Source organism: Manacus vitellinus, unplaced genomic scaffold (genome assembly GCF_001715985.3).
Source record: "Manacus vitellinus isolate BGI_N305 unplaced genomic scaffold, ASM171598v3 scaffold_41_pilon, whole genome shotgun sequence".
Taxonomy (NCBI): Eukaryota; Metazoa; Chordata; class Aves; order Passeriformes; family Pipridae; genus Manacus; species Manacus vitellinus.
This window is the reverse complement of record NW_021940545.1, coordinates 6,870,700-6,895,208: the sequence shown is the minus strand read 5'-3', so window position 1 is coordinate 6,895,208 and position 24,509 is coordinate 6,870,700. Positions and strand designations below refer to the sequence as shown.

Sequence of the window (24,509 nt, the reverse complement as noted above, 5' to 3'; positions counted from 1 at the left end):
GGGGACAATGGGCTCCCGTGGGGGCGGAGGGCAGGACAATGCCGCCGGGCCGGCGCGCGGGGCCGTAACAAATCCTCCCTGGCACCGTAGGGCCCTCATTTGTGAAACTAATTGGCCCCCGCTTGAATAAAAAAGTGGGCTGACTCCAGCAGCCGCAGCGATGGGGACGAGCTGCCTTGTGCACACACGGAGGACGGGGCTGGTCCCCGGAGCTGGGCATCCCCCGGGTGTTGCTTCCTAGGACCTGCAAAAGGCAGATTTTAATTGCCTTTTTTTTTTTTTCCAAGTAATGCATCATTAAGTAGATAAACACCCCGAAGTGGGAGGTCAACATGCACTGGCATGGCCTGTGGAGGCACCCAGTGCCAGCTGCCCTCTGAGAGCAGAGCATCTGCAGGGCGCAAAGGCTGATGTTGGCCGGGTGCAGAGGTGGAGGATGTGGGAGACGGCCCTGCAGTGGGACGTGGAGCACCGAGCTCAGGCACTGCTTGTTCCCAGCCCTGAGGCTCCACTGGTGACATTCTCCAGCAGCCAAGGGGTGCAGCAGGCACCACGCCAGGGCTCTGCTGGGCACCGCCTGCTGCCGGCCTTCAAGTCACTTGATTTTTGTTTTTAAGCTACGTGTCAGCTATGTCCCACCCTTGGAGAGAGGATGGGAGGTAGGAAAAAACGGGAAAGCTCATGAGAGGAGGCCACACTGGTTGACACTGGACTCGGTCCCTTGTCCTGCCATGAGCACATCCCTGGGCTCCAGCCGCAGCAGCCCCGAGCCAGCCCTCAGCCATTGGAAGAAAAATCACCTCTGATAAAGAAACGCTGCCACCCCAAATCAGTGAGAGACGGATTTATTCATTTCTCTGACATTTTAATGGTTTCTCCCCTTTTTGCAGGAAGATGATTACAAATTAAGCAGCATTTAAACGCTTTTTACTGTCAACAATTAAAAGGGGTGAAGGCGGGCGAGCAATTCATTCCCTGGGAAACACGCCGGCTCTCGGCGGGCGCCGACGGCCCTTCCCTCTACTGTACACTGCACAATGGCCCCGAGCGCGCCATTAATTTTGCAGGACGTTCAAAAGCAAATTAAAATATAAAAAGCCCCCGGGCACAAAGATAGATACTGAGGGAAGGGGCGGCGTAGGTCAAGCTCGCAGAATTAAAGTCTTAGCAACCGGGGAGGTTTAAGTGCAGCCCTGCACGCTGCATTTGGCCACTTTTGGCCACCACCTTTGCCCATCGTCCTTGGTTTCTGTGTCCCTGCCAGACCCTGTGCTCTGTGCTGGCAGCAGTAAGCTGTTCGTGGGGCAGCTGTTGGTGCTGCTGCGGGGTTTGCAAACAGAAGCTGGAGCGAGTTGGGTATCGGATGCTCTCTGGGCGAGCACATTGGCTGTGTCTTGCAGGACCCTTTTTAAATAGGAGGTGGTCCCAAAACCGGTTTTTAGGGGAGGGATGCTTGCTGGAGGGAAAAGCCTATGGCCTCAAGCCTGAAGATGCACATTGCTGTTCTCCAGCAGCCCAATCCCAAAGCAGTGCCATTGCCACAGACCTGATGACAAGCAAGATGTGACGTGTGACAGCGTGCCCGTCCGAGTCACAGTGAGGGATGCTGCAGCACTGTGGCATCAAGCACAGCACTGCCTCCCTCCCGCTGCCTCTGCCAGAGCAGGAATTAAACTAAAAACCAGCATGGCAACAGGCGAGGGAGGCAGCGTGGGGTGGGTTTCCCCCGGCACCGGACTCTGGTGGAGTTATGGATGCAGGAGGTGTGCCAGTGGCAGAAAGGCGACACGTCCCCTTTAAAAGGAAATATAATTTACAGTGTGCAGCCAGGCGGGCCATAGTTTCAATCTCGTTTACTATAGAGAAAACTCTGCTAGCTGTTCTCTATCCCACAAATCCGATTTAATCAGACAAGCCAGCCAGCGTGGCTTGAAGTAAAAACGGATAATTAGTAAACAGAGAGCTACTTCAGTGCTTCATTGGCATTCGAGCCGGGCTAGTGTGTCGCATTTAAAATGCAGTCTGATGAAGTTTACAAAATCAAACCATTTGTTACTCCTATTGAAGAGGCTTCAGGCCACTTGCAATTAAATTGGAATTAGTGCTCAGAATGAGATACAGCAAATTCATACTAAAAAGGGATCTGACTTTCAGACATTTGACTTCAAGTTTTTCCCCCCGTGCTAGAACGCGAGCGTGTGAGCTGTCCCGCCAGCCCCCAGAGCTCCTGGCAGCACCGCTGAGCCCGGACCCGCTGTGCGGGCGGGCGTGGGGTGACCTGGAGATGCTGCAGCAGCAGGGGAGGGGGGACTGAAGGGGACCAGTGCCACCGTGCTGGTGAAGCAACCCCTGCTGAGCCCCAGCTGTGGCAGCACGGGGCAGGCAGTCCCCAGACACGTGGCGCCGACGCCAGGATGCGCAAACCAAACCACCCCTCTCAGTCCTCCTTGTTACACTGCCATCTTTCCCTGCCTGTCCTCAGAGCCGTGTTATCAGACTAAAAATGAGGCAGATCCACCCACTGCTGCAATAATCAAGAACTCAGAATCAAAGGCTGCAGAGGGGTACACCAGGAAGGCATTACCTCAGGCATGAGGGTGCTCATGTCGATGGATGCTGATGATGTTGCCTCCTGCATCCACCCTGAAATCCTCGACTTGTGTCCGGCTAATTCGGGGTCTCCCACAAGGCTCCCTCCTCCTTCACTCTTCGTGTTTAACATCATCTCTTATATAATGCACGTGCCAAAGAGGTGAGCTGATACTACTGCTGTCCTTAAGACGGAGGTGAGTGGCTCCAAAACAACCTGGCCATGTAAAGCAGGAGCCTGAGGTCTGTTGGTTCTCCTGAGATTTCAGGGATGTTTGATGGTTTTTTTGGCAGTGTGTCAAGGGCTCCCTACCAGCCTCCACCTCCTGGTCAATGCTGCTGGCTGCCACTGCAGGGGTGGCTGCAGGCCCTGGCATGCAGGAACAGCAGCACTGGGGAGGAAGGAGCCATTGGCAATGACAGTCAGAGAGAGGCAGATAACTCTCCCTTCCAGCCCTGCCCACGGGAAGGCTGGGAGAGGCACCAGTGCTGGCAAGGGGCACATTACCTGGAACATCCTGTCACAAGCTCCAGCACCTGAGCCCTGGCACAGCTGGCCTTAAGGACGGCCTGAAGGCACCGGGCTCAGCTTGGCACAAGGCTACCTGGGGGCACTGCGCATGTCCTGCTGCCATTGAGCTGAGGAGGAAGAGGATGGGTGATAAAGGACAGGTAGGAGAGTGGGCACCAGCATGGCCTGGGGACATTGGTGATGGCACCAGCACCAAGGCTGCATTTTGCCCCAGGAGGGCACTGGATGCATGCGCAGGGTAAGAAGATGAACCGAGTTTCACTGTCTGTTTTTGGGATTATTATGAAACCCAAAGTGATGTTTTTGGTGGCTGCACTGAAGTGCACCCGTGGGGCAGTGTGAAGGACCCTTCCTTGAGGAGGGACACCTGCACATGCCTGCCTGGATACCTGGGTTTGCAGGGGTGTCACGTAGAGCCAGCCCTTCGCAACCCTCACCCGCTCCAGTGCTATTGAGGGGTGATGGTGGCACCTGTTTCTGTACCGAGATGAACAGTCTCTACAAACTTCATGGTTAAGTGGAGAGACAGGGGAAAACCCTGGATGATAAACAGAGATGTGCACGTTTCGTGCCAGAGTCACCAAATCATCCTGGTTTCAAAGGCTGCCTCCGGACTCCATGGCTCGGCTTCCATGCTAATTAACATCTTTATGGAAGGCAACTTCTCCCAAGGGGGCATTTGTTTGATTATTATTATTTACTCAGAGATAGAGCAGCTTTCTTCCCAACTTAACTGACTACGAGAAATTAATTCTTAAAAAGCAGCCAGCGCTGCCCGCTCTTCTGCCAGTGCTGCTGGTTTTTCCTTGCAGGCTGCATGTGCCTGCTCCAGCAACAGGAGGGCAGGGCATGCTCCCAGCACTGCCCGCTGCCTCCATGCCCACTCACCCTTTTACCAATGCCAAGGAAAACTCTGGTGTTTCAGAGCAGATGTACAACACTGACCTTGCAAGCACGGGGGATTAAAAAAACCCCTCAAACCTTAATGCCTCATGCTTTGCTCCTACAGTGATGCATAGGGCTGCTTCCCACCCAGCACTCTCCTGCTCACCACAGTGCCTGGGCAGGATGCACGTGGAGGATGCTGGAGATGCGGGTGCCCGCAGCAGCCCGGGCAGTGGGTGACACACCCTGAGCTGCAGCTCTGGCACGGGCAGCCCACGCCTGCTGGGGGTGATTTATTCCGGGGGCCATCTGGACCTGGGGGACAATGCGGTCCCGCATCCCAGTGACCCGGCGCATTAGTCACACCCTCCCAGCTCGACCTTTCTGTCTCCCTTTGAGCACGGTGGGACGAGCGCATCCCCGTCTTGCTTCCCTTTTGGGGAGCCCGTTGCTCCCCCGGTCCCATCGGTGGCACCTTGTGCCTTGCCCCACCACCCTCCATCTCCATCACTGTCACCACCGACATCATCATCACCTTCCCTCACTGCTTCCTTGCAATTGCTAAGGCAGAGCAATTATGAGGGCGCGCGCGGGGAGGGAAGGAGCCTGGCGACGATTAGCGGCGGCGGCTTTATGGCAACAGGCACACAACTCATTCGTTTCATGTTTTGCTGAATATAAAAGCGCCGAAACATTTTAATTTTAAATTCTTATCATTGAATTTACTGCTTTTCTCTCGCAATGATTTGTGTTGCTTTTTAATTTTTACAGTCTCTACAGAAGCCAGATGCTACCGCCTAGGGCCAAAATAATAAAAACCCGCTGCAGTCGCGAGTTACAGAACAAAAAGGAAACGTGCGGCTGACAGAAGTTAATATCTCAATTTAACAGTGCTGCTCCGCTAATGATCCTTTGATATGTGTTTATTTAGAAAGGTCTGATCTTGACCTTGAAAGCAAACTAAACTGCAAAGTCTTTATGAGAGGAGAGAAAGACTTTATTTATAGACTGGCTTTGCGTCAATCACGGCAGCAGCTGGACCCGTGCTGGGTGAAGTCCTGCGGCCGCCCACGGGCCCAAACGGGGTGTTCAGTGGGGGATGTGTTTTTGGGGGTGTGTGGGGTTGACTGCTGAGGAGGACTGTGGTGTGCACCCCATCTGCAGGGCAGAATGCTAAGCCCACCATGGAGATGCAAACCAAGGGATACGGGCAGCTCCTGGACTGCAAGGGATGCTCCTGGGGGAACAGCACCAGTCCAGGCACAGCCCTATCCACAGCACAGGGGACAAGCCACCCTGGAGCGCTGCATGTGCAACCCCATCCTGCCCTCCCTGAATGCAGTCCCCAGGCTTTGGAAGGAAGGGATGTGCTCAGCATCACCCCAGCCTGCACTGGAAGAGCCTGAGCAGGCTTTTCTCCTCTTCCTGAAGAAACTGAGTACTGTGCAAATCTGGCAGAGGGATTTTAGAGGCCAATCCCATTTACTGCATCTCCACCTGCCGGCTGGGGAAGGCGGGAGGTTCCCAAGCTCCTAATTTCCCCAAGTTCCATGCCAGCCTGGGAATGCACTGCAGACACTTCACACCTCTGGTGTGCTGTATTTTCCAGCCCAATTTCCATTTTTTCAGGCCAAACACTTGTTTGAAGCCATTTGCAATCCCCAAAGCTTTCTGGCCAAAGCTGGAGGCACGTCCTCCCTGCAAAGCTGTACTCCCCAAAGCCTTTTCATTGTACTGAATATCTATCAAAATATATCAAAACCATTCATGTAGCCTCAATCCTGATCAACCCTGAAAAAACCCAGCACTCAGCTGTTTCAGCTCTAAAGGTACCAACAGAAAACTGCCTCTGTTCCTGGCAAAGCATACATACCACCTGGCCAAAATGCACTAGTCTGGTATCTGGGTGTCTATGTGCAGCACCTTCCTTTTGTGCTGTTTTCCCCTAAGCTGATCCCATTGCTCTCAATCCTGAAGAATGCTAGATTCCTCTCTGCCATTCCCAAGGAAGATGTGTTGAAGGATCATCCCTGCCCTTCCTGAGGACCAGCTTCACTGGGGCAACCAGAGGTAAATCACGGAGGCATTTCTGGCCACTGCATCAGATGGGAAGCTGCCATCTATGTCCTTACTTGTCTTTACCACACTGGCTTCCCAGATTTCCTCCTCCCAGTTGGAATTTGGAGTGAAACCATCTGAAAAAACAATTCAACTCTGCTGAAAACCCAGCACATTTCCCCCATTGCTTCTGAACCATAGTTCAACTGATGTGCTAGAAACTGTTCTGCTTCCCAACGAAGAGCTTTGGTGAGGAGATTGAGGGGTCTTCCCATGGGAGATCACTATCACCACTGCTGTCACCACTGCCACCATCCCACCTGGCACAGAGCGGCACCCACCCCCTGCCCACTCGCTTCACTCATGCATCTCTCCTGGCCAGGGTGGCACCACTCTGGCATCCTCTGGCCCCATGGAGCCGCTGCAGAGCCCTGGTTCACATCCCTTCTGACAAAATGACCCTTCTGGCACTGGGGCGGCTGCCCAGCAAAGCCTGGCCAGTGGAGTGACCGGCTGCTGCAAGGCACAAAGCCGGGACTCGCAGCATCTGCTTATTATTCCTGCACCCCCATCATTAAAAAAAGAGAAAAGATGAAAAGGCCCCCTCGGCAAAGCTGGGGAGACGCGGAGCGGCACCGAGCACAGCCTGGCCCCCAGTTCTTGGGGGGCTTTTGTAAAGCAGGGAGATGCGAATCCTGGGGGACAAAAGTAACTGCTAAGGTAAGTTAAACCTTGTCGAGATGAACTTTCCTGCTACTTTTAATTAAAAGTTCTTTGGAATTAAAAAGGACACTATTCAGGAAAGGCTGAAAAAAAAAATTCATTGACACCAGCCCGCCCCCCTCCCCTTTTTCCCAAGGAAAAGAAAAAGCTGTTTTTGTGTGTCTGCTCACCCAGCCCGCACTGTACAAAAGGAAGCGGATTTGCAGCAAGACACATGAGATGACCCCCTGACCCCGAGCCGCTGAAAAGTCCTCAATGGCATAAATACCAGATAATCAATCACATACCAGGAGGGCCGGTCCCCCTGCCCTCGCCCCCGCCGCCGGGTTTATGAGAGATGCACTGTAAACGGACACCGGCTCCTGACGGGAGGCCCCTCTCGGCATTCCTCTGCTGGACCAGGAGACCCCGGCTGCCTCCGAGCCCGCGTTTCATCCCTCTTTCATAAAGCCCGGCACGGTAGTGCCCAGCATCCTCGAGCTCCCCATAGCTGATCCCTCGTGCTCCAGAGCAAAGGGGGACGGAGGCATCTCTGTGCCTCAGAGGGACAGCCAAACATCCTCTGTGCCATCACAGGCGGGCACGTGTCAGTGCTGAGGCGGGCGTGCAGAAACCAGGGAGAAACCAGCCCCATCTACAGAAGGCTTTGCTTTTTTAGGGGCTGGCTACATGCTGGCTTTGTGAAGCCTTTGAGGGTTCTAGCAGTGACTGTGCCATGCTGAGGTCCCTTACGAGGCTCTGACCAGCACCCCAAACGCCAGCAGAGGAGGGCTGCTGAGTCCCTGTGGTGCTACAGGGCAACAATGGATGTTAAAGCTTTCAAGGGAGGGAAGGGAAAAAACTTGCTGCGATACTGCACCGGTTTGGCTAAATGGGGAGCCACTTGGCAACTAAATTTGAAAATGCTTTTGTCTGCAGGTCAGAGGTTAAATATGTTCACACTAATCCCCTTCATCTAGAATTAAAGGACAAGAAAGATTTCTCTGTAGCTTAGTGAGAGGGCTTTTCTCATCACGCTTTAAATAGTATTTGCACAGGAAAATTAAAGGCAGACCATTGGCCCCGGTGCTGCTGCGGCTGCGTGGCTGTGCCACGTTCCCATCTCTTTGCATGTTCTGGTGAACCCACCGGCTTGCATGACGCCCGGCCTCATCACACTTCCCCACGTGCCCACCTTGGAGTGCAGGGAATTCTTGCTGCCATTTGCTGTCAAGGTGGCAGAAGCAGCCGTGGTCTGGAAGGCAGGGAGATTCCCGGCTGCAGGAATGCGTGCCAGGACTCAGATTTCAAGCACTGTCACAGGACATTACTGTCAGACAAAGGGGCTCTGTGCTGCGCCCCCAGGACCTGCTGCCCCAGACCCTCTGTGAGCTGGGGCCAGTACCTGAGCATCCAAAATCCACTCTTGCACCCAACAGAAAATCTGCAAAGCACTGACTGGGCATCACGGCAGAGCATCGCTGGTGCTCCCTTCCCCTGGGACTGTGGAGCCAAGCCGAGCACAGAAGGGATAATTACCTCTAAGCGTACTTAATACTATAGTGCATTATCTCCAGCTATGGAGAAAAGCATGATCTGGAGGTACTTCCCCCAGAAGCCTCATCGAGCTGCTCTCAGAAAACTCTCCTGAGTCCTGTGAAATGCTAATAGAAAATCACAGGCAGCCCAGGAAGACGTCAGGTTGGTTTTGGTAAGGAAGTGTGCCAGCTGCTTGTGCTGGCTGCTTGTGCTGGGCATAGCTCCGATCAAGCCATGGGAGATGATGCAGCAGCACAAGCCACAAGCAGCATCTCCCAAACCTGTGCCACTTGCCATCAGAGCGGGCACTGCAGACGGCTGTTGGTGACCAGTGCCACCACCAAGACAAGCCCGAGTCATTGGCAGAGTCATCCCAAGCACCCCAGTGGAGTGCTGGCCTGCCAACAGCTCGTGGCACCACACTGAGTGTGAGGCAAACAGAACTCATGTTTCAATGTGATTTACAGCTCTCATCACTAAACTCACATGTAAAGTTCCACTTGCTTATAACCCTTCATTTCCACACTGGAAGAAGCAGTGTGCAGTATACCTGCAGCACCACTGCTAGGTTTTGGGCAGGGACCATTCTGAAGCAGACAAAGCGAAATAAACATGAGGCAATAAGACAAATATGCAAAGAATTGGACTCAATGTACATTTGCCAAGAACGAGGACAGCACATGCCTGTCTGACAGCACAGCTCCGGTGCAGTCCCCCCTCTGCCTCCTCCAGGTTCCCACGCATCCCTTGGCAAACCCAAGCCAGTAACAGTTTTTCTGGGATGCTTTTCCACAGAAAAGCACCAAGAGTTCTAGCACACAACAAAAAAATAATTTAAAAATTTTTAAAAAATCCCTGTGCGGCCATCAAGCAACATTTGCCACGGGACCCAGCGCGGGGACATCCCGCCGCCTCTGCTCCTGGGTTCCTGCTCTCACCACTGGATTTTTCTCTCTTTGTACCTCTGCTTATACCGCACGACTGTTTTGAATCTCTAAAATAATGTGACAAGTTAATGATGGCACAATTATCTAAATGTTTAACAGACACGTTATCTAAGTGAATCGGATTGAGATTCCATCCCGCTGACAATAAACATCAATGGGAGAGCAGAAAGTGATAGGCAAATTATCGCCAACCCTGCAATTTCAATGCTATTAAATTTGGAGGAATAACAGCCCTGAGGCCTGTAAACTCTGAATAAAATAGACCCTTGTGTTTGGCCAACTATTAAATCAAAACGCTACCAACATCCCAGCAAAAGAAAAAAAAAGGGGGAAAGAAAAAGGGGGAGAAGATATAGAGCTTTTCAATTTTCAGTTACATGGTTTCATTAACTCTTTTCTGCTACTTGTGTCTCTGGGCAGGTGATATGAGGGATATGAGAGATGTGGGTATGGGATGTGGGAATGGGATGCTCACGGGGGATACGGGTAGGGGGGAGTGAAGGGTCCTGTGCATCCTTGGCAGCGCAGCCGGGGGCACGCTGACCCCACGAATCAGAGCCAACTACACACCGAAGCAAACACACTCTATATTAGGTGTTGATCATGCCCATGTGAAATTGGGTCAGGAGTAAATCCACGCCGTCCTGGGGACTGACACTGGCTGCCACACGCTAACTGCCTTGGCACACGGGAGGAAACTCGAGACAAGTCACCTCTGATATTTATAAACGTCGGCGTGAGCCCAAAACCCGTTAACACGAACACCGTCCGAGTGCGCATCCCGACTCCCAGAGGTGCTGCCTCGGGGTAGTCAGGCCACCTTCTCAACGTGCTCTGTTTTTTCCTCTACATTTTAGGAGAAGGGTAAGGAATTTTCCATGCTCTCCCCCCTGGCATGGCACCGAGCTTGTGCTGCTGGAAGATGAGCCAAAACAGTTGCTGCTTTTCCTATTGTGATGGGATGGGGGCCAAGGACAGTGCACACCCGGAGAGGGCGTCTCGGCCCCGTGTCCATGGGGCTGCACACAGCACAGCCAGTGCTGTGCTTACAAGCAGGAACTATTTTTTTGTATCTATTCTTGTTTTTTGCCTTGCTTTGGGAAATGAGGCGTCAGTTTTCTGCCATAGAAATGAGCAGTGCTTGATGCAGCACGTGTAAAACAGCCTGGCTTCATGTTGTCGCTGTCATTTGAAGCAGCAGGGAGGGCAGTGGGAAAGGAAATAGGATAAAGGGGATCCTGGGTGCGGACTGTGTGCATGGGAAACAGCCCCATATGCTGAAAGGAAACCCCCAGAAGGAATCTACCTGCTTCCCTACCAAAAAGGGCTACTGTTTTGTTTTTTTTAACCTGGAAAGTTGTAAGGTCTTTTGCCAACCAGCCTGCTGCTAAGGGCGAAGGGAGGACGTCCAAAATGAATGCATTCTGGGAGATGCCGTTATTTGGGAAGGGGGTTAATTATAGCGAGGCAGGGGAGGGATGCTTTCTGTGCCAGGGCAGGGCACTCTGTGTGCCAGCAGAGGAGAGGAAGCAATTCATTTCAGCTGCCCTCGCCACCCAGCCCCACTCTGACATGTTTACAGCCAGAGGTGGTGATGACAAACCCGCTCCGCTCGGGTCACCGCGTCCCCTTGCTCTGGTTGCCTGTTGCCCTTTGAGCTTTGGCACAGTCCAGGCCCCAGGATTCACCAGCCAAAGGGGGTTTAATCCCCACAGGAATGTCAGGTTTGTGAGCCAAACCACGTTGCTGCTCTACATCTGTGGGATGTTTTTGGGTGCAGGAATCATTGAGCTGCATGGCTGGGCTCCCACTGGCTGGCACTGGATGCTCAACCAGTCTGGGAAATAGAAGGAAAGGGTGAAGTAGCTGCTATTTGCTCAGCCACCTTGAACCCCCTGCTTGGGATTGGGTCTCTCAGCCCTGCACAGTTAGTCCCTTGCTGTGTTGACCGTCCTGTCACAGCCTCCTGCTTCTCCTCCTCATCCTCAGCCTACAGCACATGGTTTCCAAATACACCCAGAATGGCAAAGCTTGGCCTCCAGCTGTACGACTCTGGACAAGGAGGGCAAGTACTTTGGGATTTATGGACTGGTGCTTGGCCAGCACAGCTCCAAGATCAGATGACGGCCGGAGCCATTCCCACCTGGTGACACAGCACTTTGCATCAATCCTCAAACCCCCGGCGTGAAGCCGGAGGGGCTCTCTGTGCCAGCCCCGAGCACGGACTCACAGCCAGTGGCATTTATCAGGGCTTTCAGCACTGAAAGCCAAGCCTGTGCTCAGTTAAACTGCTCCCGATATAGCGCGGGAGGAGCTGGTGCTCTGCCCTGCTCCAGCCTGACTTTGCAGGGTGAAAGGCTCCACCTGGGACTGCCTGGCCATTAATTTCCCCAAACCCCATAGCAAACCTTTCCTGGGCACAGCAGCCTTTGCAAGAGGCATAAAGAGCTCCTTGTGCTCCCCATGGCAGTGCTGCTGAAAGGCTGGGAAGTGCAAGAGCAGAAAAATGGCAGAAGCCAACTGCTGGAAGCTCTTTGGACAGGGATGGCGTTTGCTCACAAAGGGAGCAAATGACCTCATGTTTGCTGCACCATCGTTTCCCACAGCAATGCTGAGCAATGGTGCAACAGTGCTGCGCCAAATGGTGCCTAAATCTGTGCTTTGCTATAAGAGGAACTGGGGCTACCTGGGCAAGGCAGAGGCAGAACTGCAGAGGGTCCAGCTCTGTTGGGCAAAGGGTGACAAAGGCAGCCCAAATGTTAACCCTGTGCCTAAGTGAAGGATGGAAGGGGACTGCCACGTACCGGTGTGTGTCTGCCGGTGCGTCTCCAGGGCATCTTCCTTCGAGAACTGGGCGCCACACTGATCGCAGACCAGGGCTTTGGCACCCGCTGGGGAGAGAAAGGGGAGAGGAGGGTTATTTGAGGGACAGATGGACACCCACCTGAACCTGCACGGGGGCATTGCTGCGGCCACCAGCACCACTAACACCACAGGACTGGTGCCATGGAGGGGTTTCATGTTTAGTGTCCCCTATGCAGACACCAAAAGCAGCTTCTCACTCATCTCTGCACTCCCATTCCTTGCATGTCACAGCAAAATACAGAGCTGCTTGCCAGGAAAAAATTAAATTAATTTATTTATTTATCTTTTAAAAAAATCATTAAACATCAATGTGTTTCATTAGCACTGTAACTGATCCAATTGCAATTGGTTTCCTGCCCCTTCCCATCATAGTTGCTGTTTCCAGTACCCAAGGACAGACCTGATTGGGCATATGGCTAGAATGGTTCAACTGACTGAGGAAAAACCCAAGATTCCCAACAGCAGACAAGGACCTTCCAGATGAAAACAGATTAACAACACACACAGCATTCAACAGCATCTCTGTGGGACAAAGCTGAGGTCCTATTTCTTAGATTTCAAGGTTTGATTCATCTGCTGTGAGGAGCTAAGTGTGACAGAGTAGCCTTCAGAATGTCGTGCTGCACATTTTCAGGGGTCCAGACTGGGTCTCCCACCCCCTTCCCACCCTCAAGCCCCTGTCCCACTGTCAGGGTGGGATTTGGGGAAAGGTGTGTAGAGAAGGCAATAGGGAGAGGGAGAGGTATCATGACATGCACTGAATAGAGAATTCCTTTGCCTTTAAATTGTCTCAGTAAAGGCTGGCTTGCAGGCAGAAATATTTGGCAGCGGCGAAATTAAACGTGATAAATTTTCTCGCCAAGCGCTGATCGATAATAGAGGTCTCATCTGTTAATCAATATGACAGTCTGCCTGTTTACTGTGCATATGTTGTTCCCCGCCACCCTCGCCGCGATGTCAAGTTTGCATTCAAAACAACCTGAGTGTGCCTGGGCCGTGCGGCTGCTCCAAATGGGCAAACACACCCAAACTCTGGGGCACCACGAGAAGGGTGGTGGGCAACTCCCCCTCACCTGCTGTTAGCCCAGGTGACCACGTGCCCGAGATGCCATTAGGGATGTGGGGCATCGCCAGGATGCAGGTGCTGCCGGTGGTCCCTTCCCTCACCCGTGGCAGGGAGAGGAGCGTGGCCATGCAGATGCTGGGATGGGGAGAAGCTGCCGGGGAGGAGAGGGCTGGATCAATAGGGCAGCGGCGTGGGCTGCCCTCGCTCGGCACACGGTGCGGGCGATGCGCAGCCAGCAGTTGCCAAGGCAATGGCTCTCCATCGCCACTCAAAGCTCCGCCGGCCCCACCACGTCAAAATGTGATCCATGAGGCTACAGCAACCCATGATTTGTGAGGATATGGCAACCCATGGCAGCAACAGGTCCTCCCAGGGCAGGGCAACTGTTGGCACGTGCCCGTGCCCCCTCCCTGCGACCGTGCACTGGTGATGCCAGGGGTCCTGTGCTCAGGGGGGTTCTCGCTGCATCCACAGGCTGAGATGCACCAGGGCCCTGCTAAACACAGCGTTTGCTTTTTCTTCCCCTATTTCCACGTGGGGTGAGGGGGGGAGGACGGACATGCCAGCGCTCTCCGCAAGCCGTGGCCGGAGGGGCCGCAGAGCCCCAGGGAGGCACGGCCAGGCGAGGCAAAGGCGGCCAGCATCTGGCTGGGGGGCGGGAAGGGGGGGAGAAAAATTCCTGGCGAGGCGAAAATAAACAGGGCGAACGCTGGGAGGAGCTGGGCGCGCTGGCTTACATAAGGAAGCACAGTGTGTACCAAAACAGTGGACCCAAAAAAAGCCGGAGCTGTCAGAACAATGAGTACAGACACGGGGCATTTACAGCAGGCGCTGCCGTACAGTTTTATTTACAGTACCTCTTATCAGCGCGGGAACAGCACGCCGCCTGCCAATTTCCAAAGGCCAGGACTGCGTGTTCTTTCCCTCAAGTAGATGTGTACTCCAGGCGAGGGGAATTTTTTTTCTGTCTCTTTTTTTTTTTTTCTCATCAGCAAAACAAAAACTGATACGGAGCCAGAATTCCTGTAATGTACACACGCCGGCGGGGAGGGGGAGGAGGAGGGCGGCGATTGAATATGTAAATAGTTCAAGGTTAATTTTACTATGTGAGTCACCGGGAAAAATGTCATCCAACATCTGAGCTTATTATAACAGGGCTCAGAAAAAACCCACCACGGTTCGCTGTTTGTTATGAAAGGGAGTAGGACACGTTGGAAAGCGGAGCTCGTGGCAGGGCTCTCTTCTCCCCCTCTCGCCTTTCTCCCCGCTTTAAACAGAAACCATCAGCCCCTCCAAACGTATATTTACGTGAGGGTATATTTAGCCAGCGCCTCGTATCGCCTACAGTGTATAGATATCTGCGGATGATCTTCCCGATGGGACGGGACAGGACTCCGCGTGCTGCCAAGTATCGGCTGCGTTTCGGCGCGAGCCTCGCTGTTGGCACCAACCCCCCCGCCGCACATTTATATCCGCGCAAGCAAATTTATGGCCCCTACCTAATAAAGGTCCCTGCTGCGAACGAGCGAGGAGCCTCCGCTTGTTCCATCCTGCGCAATCTGCGCAGTCACTGCTGCCCCATGCCCACCCGGCAAGGTCGGAGCTGCCCGGGTCTGTGCTGCCCCCAGTAAAGCCATAAGGAGGGGCAGAACTCAGGCTGGACTTGATCCTGAAAGTCTTTTCCAACTTAACGATTCCATGACTCTATTACTTAATTTCCTCTCCAAGAAATGCAAGGGAACAGTCTGATCCCAGCTGGGCCAGGCAGTGCTGCCAGGGCATACAGTGGCTCTCGGGAGCGGGATGCCCCAGGGATTGTGGTGAGCATCCCTGTGGGTGAGGCAGGGGTTGCGGCTCCCTCCTCACCAGCCAGGCTTAGCTCGGCAGGTTGGACAACAGAGCTCATCTCATTTCAGCCACCATCACCCCAACAGTCCCTCCCAACACCCATCACTTAATGACTTTATTGGGGAAGAGAAACTTTTGTGGGGCTGGAGGCTAAGCAGCTGTGGGAGAGGCACTCTGAACTCTAGCTCAGGAAAAGAGAAGGAATAAAGGAAAAAGAGGGGCCACCAGCATCCTCTGGATGAGAAGGAGGAGGATGGGTAAGGGAGGAGGAAGATGGGAAATTGGTGAGATCAGTGGGGGGGGATCCAGCCCTTCCCCACTGCCATTTCGGCATGATGGCCCCGCCAGTACAATGTGACATCTCCTCCCCCAGCAGAGGGGATTAATAAAAATTTGGGATTATATATTATTAACAGCCTGTAATTGGTGAGAAGGTGGAGCCGGGGGGGGGAAATATGGATTAAAAAAAAATTGCTAAGTAAATTTATGCACTGTCGTCGCTTTACTACCTAATTAATTCAGTAATTTCAAAAACAATTTTATTTATGTTCCGTTTACCACATCAGAAGTACAAAGAAAAAAAGCATCAAACCACAGTGATGCTAAAATAATACCTCAAGGCATCTATTTTTAATCAGTGAAAAAAAAAGAGAAAAAAAAAAAGAAGAGCCGGCCCTGGTTTCTATACAATCTCTGCTGGGCAGACCACCAACTCAGGGAGCGCAGCAGCCGAGCCCTCTGCGAGTGCCTTCCTGGCTGCCGAAAACAGAGCTTGTCAAAAAAAAAACAAATCCATAATGGCCTGAGGCTCCTCTCCAATCTATTTTCTGCTCAGCTGGTTTTAAATGAAGTTATTATGAGTCATTAAAACACCCGCAAGCCTGTGGAAGTCAGCCAATTACAATTTTAAATTTAGCCTGTTCTCTACCCCATTCTCTTGTTTTCTTCTTTTGCCCACATCAAGCTGCTTTTGGGTTTTTATTATTGCCATTATTATTATTATTATTACTATTATAATTATTATTATTATTATTATTTCCCTTTTCCCCTGTTTCACCCAAGTGGAAGAGACAGTTGTGAAAATCTCTGCACTAAAAAAATACAGTAGAGAAACCCAAGAAGGGCTGAAAAAAGATGGAGCTGCAGAGCAGGCCTGGAGAGCTGGCTTCAGCTCCTGCTTCCCAAAGTGCCATCGAAAGGCAATAACTGAATATGAGAAAAAGCATGGGTGTTACGGGGTGAGAGGGACTCCATGCTGGAATGCCAGAGGCTCTGCTGGGAAGGATGCTGTAGCATCATCTCACTGGCTGCCCTGGCGAGCCTTGGGAAAGCACCTGGAATGATGGAGCAGAGGCTTGGGGGCTGGTGAGGTGGCAGTCACTGGCAACACCATCACCCAACCCTGGCAAACCTGTGCCACCGACTCCCACACCACATGGGAACAGGTGGAGCAGGGGGTATTTTAATTTTAAAAATAATAATAAAAATGCAAATTTTTAGCTTGGGAGCCAAACCCGGCAGGTTTTTACATAATCCCCCCTTTCTGCCGCCCTGCCAGTGCTGCTCTCTCCAGCAGCATCCTCTCCATGGGGAAAAAATGACAGACCCCATCCCCGGCAGCCCCGCACGGCGAGCGAGCACGGCGCGTACTGCACAGCCCATAAAACTCCAAACAGCCTCCAGACACTCCTGCAATCGTCCTCCATCAAAACACTTTGTCTTGCATACAGAAATGCGGCGGGGCGCCGCACGGAATACCAAATCAGCCCGTGACGGTGCGGGGAGGCGGCTCCTTGGCAACCGGGGGGGCTTTGCCACCGCCACCGCTCGACAGGAAACAAAATCTGTCAAGCCTGTTGGGCAAATGATAAACATTAGTGGTATTAAAAAAAACCAACACAAAAGCTGCGTAAATAGCTGGTGAGCGCGCGGGGAGGGGTGGGCAGGGGTGGGGGTGCTCCCCCTCAGCCCAAGTGAGGGGGGTCTGCAGCACCACAACCTTGGGGGAAGTTTGGGAAGTTTCCCCCCTCCAGCAGAAAGCAGGTAGGTGGCGATGGCCGCAGACATAGGGAGGGAACAAGACAGATGGATGGACATTGGATGTGTTGGGCATGGGGAGTGCCACGGTGCGAGGGGTCCTGGAGCCCCTCTCTGCACCCCACCTTCAGTAATGTCAATAACGTCAATAACAAGGGACAGTCAAATGAGGAGAGCGGAGAGAGGTGGCGGCGGGTGAAAAATAAACACATTTCATCAGGTAAGGGCGGGGGGAGCAGGCAGCTGGCTCCGACCCAGCGGCCAGGTCCAGGAACCCGGCCAAAACAGGAGCTAAAAAGCAAACCATATTCTTCTGGTCTCAGCTCAGGCTCTCGAGGCAAAGAGGATGGGGAGGGGTGGGGGGGGGCGAGAGAAATGTATTTTTCATCAGCCAGTGTATAATTTATAAACAGCATTAAACAGTTTTTGTTTTCTTTCTTCCTCTCCCCCGTGTGCGCGGCTTGGCCGGCAGTCAAGCCTGCATTAATTTCTGCTGTGGGTACAGTGTGTTCTTGGATGCACATCTGCGGATGATCATAAACGCGGGAACGCTGGCAGAACATCCAGACCTGCCGGCAGGCCGCTGAATCACCCGGGACGAGCGCGGGACGCCGGCCAGCCGGGCGGGGGGGCCGAGGCCTCCCCGGGAGCCACGCGGTACCGGCCGGGGGCAAGGGGGCCAGAGCTGCCGTCACCCCCCCTCCACCCCCTACATCCCACCTGGGGGAGAGGCGCAATGTTTGGTGGAGGTGGATGACCTGGGATGAGCCCCCTCCCCTAACACTGGGCAGGGAGAGCTGAGGGTGGGATTCACCCTTCCCTCCTGCCTGAGGTGCCATCCCTACCAGCATGTTGGACCACACTTCCCCAGCAGCCCCTGCTCCCTTGACAGCATGTCTGTCACCCACTGGGATGTTGGGGCTTTTGTCTGCCCCTCCTGATGATGCAGGAGCATATTTGGGTGGGGAGGAAGGGTGGGGGCCAACAGGGCAGGGGTCTGCAGGGCTGCTGCCTGCACGCTACCCATGCTGCCCATAAGCATCCACATGCATTGCTGGTTATTCCCACCCTTCCCAGCCCAGAGCAGAGAAGGGCTGCACAGCCATCTCCATGGCAGAGATTTCTGCTGGACGGAGAGGCAAAGTGAGAGGGGACAGACAGAAACCCACCTTCCTCCCTGTCCTGGGGAACACACCCAGCTGACAGCAGGTACTGAGTAACTGGCAGCCCAGGCTGTGAATGAGCACCCACTGAGCACCATTTCTGGTCAAATCAATGGTGCTTCTCAACCATAGCACCAATGAGCCAGGTCTCCCACCTCTCCTTCCCTGGTAATTCGCTTTTCTGGGAGTGGGGTAACTCTCAGTATCATCCTTAGAGGTATCTGAGAGCTCAGCCACCGGCAGTGTGGGCAGCACACAGGGAAAGGTTCTGCATGGCATTAAAGGCTTTACATTTATGCTTTACACTGAGAGTCAACACGCACCTGCAAGGCTGCTGCAATAACAGTGCTGTGTGCCCACCCTGGTGTGGAGCACCACACCCCCAGGGCTGGTCCCCAAACATTCCTCAATTGGGAACCTTTACCACAACCCATCAATGGCTTGGATGGGGAAGCTGGAGATGTCAACCCTCTCAAACCCTTTGACACCAGGGCTGGAGGTGGGTGCCAGGGGGCACAAGCCATCCCACCACAATGCTCTCCCAAGGGGCAAACTCCCAACTAAACACATGGTCCATTAGTGCGGATGCAAGCTGCCTTTGGAGCTGAAAACAAGCCCTGTGCTGCTGCTCCGGCACAACCTCGCTGCATCCCGGGCTGGCGGCGGGGGGAGGCGAGGGAAGAGGTGCAAAGGTCTCCTGCTTTAATAAATAACAGCGCTGGAATTCGCAGCGGCTGTTTGTGAGTGCGAGGCAGAGCTCTCCCCGCCCCCCACCCTCGCTGGGATTTACCAAAAAAAAAAAAAAATATTAATCCTGCGCAATGACAAGCTTGGCTCGGTGTTCACTGTACATACTGTACCCACAAAGCTGGCTGCCTGCCAGGGACAGGCTGCGAGCCAACACGACCATAACAAACACGAGCCGCGTGCACCAGCACTGTGGGGAACCAGCATCCTGCACCCCAGCACTGGGGGGGGACCAGCATCCTGCACCCCAGCACTGGGGGGGGACCAGCATCCTGCACCCCAGCACTGGGGGGATCAGCATCCCGGGGACCTCTTCCAGCAACCTCCCACTGTCCATGGGCACCCTGAGGAGCCAGTGTCTGTCCCAAAAAATGGTGGGATGGGGATGGGGTCAGGGCTAGGTTCAACACCCCAAAAAGCAGAAAGTAGCACCTGGCCAGAAGGAGTGTGGGGGCGGCAGCCCCCACTGTGTGAACAAGGGGTAATGGGGAATAAAAAAGGGAAAAAGGGCAAAAAATAGATAAAAGTGTACAAAACAATATAAAATATAATAGAGCTTCCCTGCCACGCTAACTGCAAGCAGAGCTGTGGTTGCAGTACCTGTTACCCCCAAGTGATCTTTCCTTGGAGTGGGGAGGACTCCTGGCTGTGTTTGAGCACAGGGGTCTGGTGGCCATCCCCAGTTCTCCTCATCTGACCCCCAGCTGTGCCAGGGGCTGCACCTCCAAGGGAAACATCAGCTCCTATCCACTTGCAGAGCACAAGTCTTCCCTTTACTGCAGTACTCCAGTCCTTCCCTATCTATTTAATTAAAGGCCCTGCAGCCTGTGAACCTGCTACTCAGATTCATTAGGCAGAGAATGCCTAATTCCACAGTTTTGCTAACGAACCTGTAGCGGGGGCCTGTATGAGAGCATGGCACTGGGACATGGGCGCCGAGGTGGAGCCAGTGCTCACACTATGAGCAGGGCTGACCACGAGCAGCTGCACGGCATGTAGAGTTTGTTATTCTGAGCTGCTTAGACTGGAAAATATTTCCACAATTAAGGACTTGAAAACAAACTCCAAAAAAGAATATTTAAATAAATCAAATTACTGGGCACTGGAGAACAAGTTTGCAACATGCTGCCCAGGGAAGGGCGCAGCCGGCCCCGCACGTGTCTGCTTCAGACAAGACGTGTGAGCTGGGCGGTCGCAGCACCCCTGAGTGGGCATGGAGAGCAACCCAGCACCCCCCTCCCAACCCACCTGAGTGAGCCAGTAAGTGCATTCGCAGCCGCAAGCTGTCCAGGAACCGCTTCCCGCACAGCTCGCATCCGTACGTCTTCATCCCGCTGTGCAGCTTCCTAGGGGAGAACAGAGTGGGGTTAGTCCTGCGCCGGAGGGAACTGACCTGAAATAATGCTGAGAAACTGCCCAATGCTTCCCACAACCCACATATCACCCTAAGTTGGTTCTGGCTTGAGAAGCCCTGCAGGGAAAGCATGGACAGGGTAGGTCCTGTGTGACTTCCCAGCACTGGGGAGACGACCCTCTCCGGGTCAATTTTTGTCATTGCTCCTGTCATTTGAGTCTTTTGACAAACCTGATAAATCTGAAATCTGGAGTTCAGGTAAAGTCTGTGTTGGCAAACTCCTTCCCCATGCCCTGAGCACTTTTGAAAAAGGGCACTGTGTGCCAAAGAAAACCCCAACCACTTTAAGAGGTTGTTTGTGTGCATTTCTAACCAAATCCCAATTTCCATCCAAATTCAGTGCAACACAAATCACAAGCAACAAACGCAACCACCAGCTCGCAAACAGGAAATTTGCCACTCACTGTTTCCTGGCAGCCCCAGGTACACACTGAGCTACGCCTGGGCAGCATTGCACAATCTCCAACCACGTGGCCCACCCCGCAGCACGCCGTGGGGCTGAGCATCCCCCACATCCTGGGGACCAGCGGGGCCCTCCGCCCAGGGCACTGACCATGGCAGCAGGTGCTGGGTTTGGCTGCAACGGCCACACCCTGCATTACCACCCAGTCTTTACAGCAAAGACACTGATGCTCCATCTTTGGGCAGCCAAGGCTGGAGCCCTCCACCAAATGGAATGACCTTTAACAGGCAGTATTAAAGGAGCACTGTCCAAGTCTATAACCACCAATGAATCCAACCTAATCTGGTCTCACTCCCAAGCCATCACTGCTGTCCCATGGCAGCCCCTCCATACCCATTCCCCCTCCCTTTTGGGGCCAGCCATCGCTCAGCTCCCACCACGCCGCACCGGAGTACCCTGAGGCTCGCTCCCCCCAACAGCCTCTGCTGCTCTGGGTGTGTGGAGGGATGCAATGCCTGGAACACGCAGAATGGGGGCTTGGTGCTTTATTTTGCCACCTCTGCTGGTGACAAACAGACTCTTTGCAAAGCCACCCAGCTCTGCACTTGACAGCCACGCTGACCAACGTCCCTAAGCCCCAAACACACGGGCTGCCCCTGCCAGCCCTCGGTCACCGTGAGCCGCTCGGACCCGCGGCTGGGGAGGACTCACAACAGCAGCACGTGCAAAGTTTCAACATCAGATGCTGTAAACAGAGAAGTATTTGTGTGTGTTGAGGAGTAACAGCCCATCACTGTGTGCCGACCTCTGATCACAGCCACCATTTATCATTGCTCCGCAGCAGGACAAGCGTATTTCTATTGCCTTGTTGCCAAAGACAAAACAGGAATGGTCCTGCCCAGGCCTAGATGTGGACCCTCCCACGGGAGGGCTCAGCCCCGGCTGTGCAGGCTGTGAGAACCATGTGCCTGTGCTGGGGGGAGGTTCAGCTTTGTCTGAGCTTTACTTCCCCTGAAGTGTAAGTTTTATTGGCACGAAGCTCCTGCTGCTCTGAGTCCAAGCAGGATCACCCCTCACAGCTGCAGAGAGCCTCGAGCTCCAAATCTACCCCTGCCCCATGGGGCACAGGGACCTGTTCCCTAACTGCCAGCCCCACATCCCACCTCGCAGGAGGTGGCATGCACAGGAAGAGTAGGAGCAGGAGGAGACCCTGTGATGTTCAGCAGATGCTGTGGAGCAGAAAGGACAGGAGCAGGAGCTGGTTTCAACTCTCAACTTTGCTGTATAATGTAATTATTAATCAGGCTTGTCCTGAATTCACTGTGTCATAGCGGAGGATTAGGAGTCATGCACGAATTCAGGCCAAGAAGGTTTACAATCCAAAGGATTTATCTGCCTTGCAAAAATAAATAAAACACCAGCCTCCTGACAGGGCTCCGCTGCCAACGAGCAGCTCAATAAGTGACAACCTTCTCATTTTGCATTTTTAATTTGGGACATGCCTGTCACACTCCCCGGCTCGGGCTGCGCTCGCTCCTGCATTTAATGTTGGGTTAAAAGCACTTTGTTATGAAGAGTACAGCATCCTCAGGGCCCACACTGCCCTCTCTGAGGCCAGAATGCCTTTTCACTGAATTAAAGTCTAATTAGCTAATTAGTTTGAGCAAAACATGGAGGTTTGGGGTTTTTTTTAAGTGAGTCTCAAGAAACAGAGAAATGGAAGGACAAGCTTCCTTTCTCTGCGTCGCCCAAGCCTATGGCAAACCCAACACAACTTCTTCTCCCACCCTCCCCAACACAGAGTGGGGAAACAAAGCCACAAAGCCCCCCAGACCTGCTGGTGCCAGGGCACCCTGGAGATCCCCACCTGCCACTGCCCAGGGCGCTGCGATGTCCCCGAGTCACGTCCCCTCCACATTGTCTTGAAGGGGGGCTGGGGTGCTCGAGGAGTAATTTAGCTGCAATATCTCTATCAACAAATTTCAGCGGTAACAAAAGTTTTCCGTTCGGCGCCTGCTTCTAGGACGATCTTATCGCTCGCCATCTTGCACGGTCCCTTTCAACAAGGTCTTAAAGCGCTTTATCTGCTCCGTTTCCCGGTAGCGAAATATGATTGAAATGTTCTATTTCTGCTCACCGGATTAAGGAGATGTTGCAAAACTGCACAAAAACCTGGCAGATGTAAGCAAGGTATTACGGCTGCTCGGGCTGTTAAGATCTGAGGGGAAAGATCAATACGCGCTTCTGAAGTTGTGCCTCCAGAAAGGGGGGGTGGGGGACTGAAGGGCGTTCAAATACATCCCTGCTTGGCAGTGCTGTCCAAACTCCATGCCAAAAGATAAACTATGCTTTATTATTCTGATTTGAGGCTGAAATTGTGCTTCTTTCTCCTGCAAGGTCCCTATGAGCACATCTGCTGAGAAGGTGCCCATGGGATGAAGAGTAGTGGCAAGCAGGAAAAGTGCCTTTTTTGTAAAAAGAGGGTTTCCCCTAATTCCCACTCGATGGCCTGCTTGAGGTGCATGGAAACACGAAGCTGCCCAAAGCCTCTAGGTTGTGAGATATCACCGGAGGCTGCTTGACAAGGATGCCCAGGGCAATGAAGATGCCTGTGGCATGGAGTCCCAGGGCTGGATCTAACCCTCCCAAGTGAGCCCCGGTGCAGGGCTCTGGCAAACGCTGTCCAGGCAGAATACAAACCGAGCGACACCCCCTCCCCGCCCAGCACCGGCAAACAAAAGCCAGGCGAGAGGCTGGCCCCTCGCAAGCTGATGGTAATTAAAAAGGCCTGTAAATGCCCCGCAAAAAGCACTTCAAAGGGACGGCGACTCCAGCAAGACCACGCGGTGTAAAAATTATGAGTTTTCCCCACAGGGTGCTTCGTGTGAAAAGGCCAGGGTCGGTGGCAAACGCCACTGCCCGCTCCAGGGGGACACGGGGGCTCAGCAGAGCATCCCGGGGTGTGGGTACGGGTCCAGCCCTGCTACCTAAAGACCACTGCAAGCGTCCCACTGCCACCACAAACAAATCCCTGCTCTGCCTGCTTAAAAACCTGCCTGAAACAGCCTTACGCTTTTTTTACTTGAGGAGCTCTCATATCCCAGCCCCTCCCTGCCACCCATTTTTGGAAGCAAGAGGAGACCCCCTCCCCTCCCTCCATGCTGAACAAGACGCATGGCTCTTGGCGGTTTGATTACTTTTAAGTGTATATTTTTCCCCTCAAACAGAGTGAATACAATGGTTAGGAAATTTGACAGAAAACTATTCCGAGCCATTTATTGCCTTAATGCGCACCTTTGTCCAACAGGCAGTTTTGACAGGAGCGATAAATTCCAAATTTATGTCAACAGAGCATATGTTGAACACCTCATTTCTGAGCTAAAGCGGCATGCTGCCCCATAAATCACCCTTCTGTTTGAAATGAAAGTAGATTACGGGCCCGTGTTATTGAGCAGTTAGAGCCATAGTCGTATAAATCAGAACTTTTAACTCCAGGCGATCCGTTCTGCAATTAACTAAAGGGCACTTTGTCATCTCTGGGCCGGGGCGCAGCTTGGCAGGGCGGCTGGCTACCGAGGGGAAGCAAGAACCCGTCGCTGCCGAGGAACGGCGCCGGCACGGCCAAGGTTCTCTCTGTACCTGTTGGAGCAGCGAGTCCCGAGACAAAGCCTGCAGCAGCCTGTGGCTGGAATGCAGCCTGGCATGGGAGACCCG

At 53.3% G+C, this 24,509-nt stretch overlaps 1 protein-coding gene across 1 annotated transcript in view; it reads right to left on the bottom strand.

The window, feature by feature from the left end:
* ZBTB16 (zinc finger and BTB domain containing 16) overlaps positions 1-24,509 on the bottom strand; it is a 54,562-nt gene that overhangs the window by 7,361 nt on the left and 22,692 nt on the right. Inside the window, exons 3-4 of the mRNA XM_008928914.3 lie at positions 20,227-20,324; positions 12,057-12,143 (exon numbers count right to left, since the gene is read on the bottom strand). Of these exons, the coding sequence (XP_008927162.3) occupies positions 12,057-12,143; positions 20,227-20,324 (185 nt within the window). The remainder of the gene's footprint in view (positions 1-12,056; positions 12,144-20,226; positions 20,325-24,509) is intronic.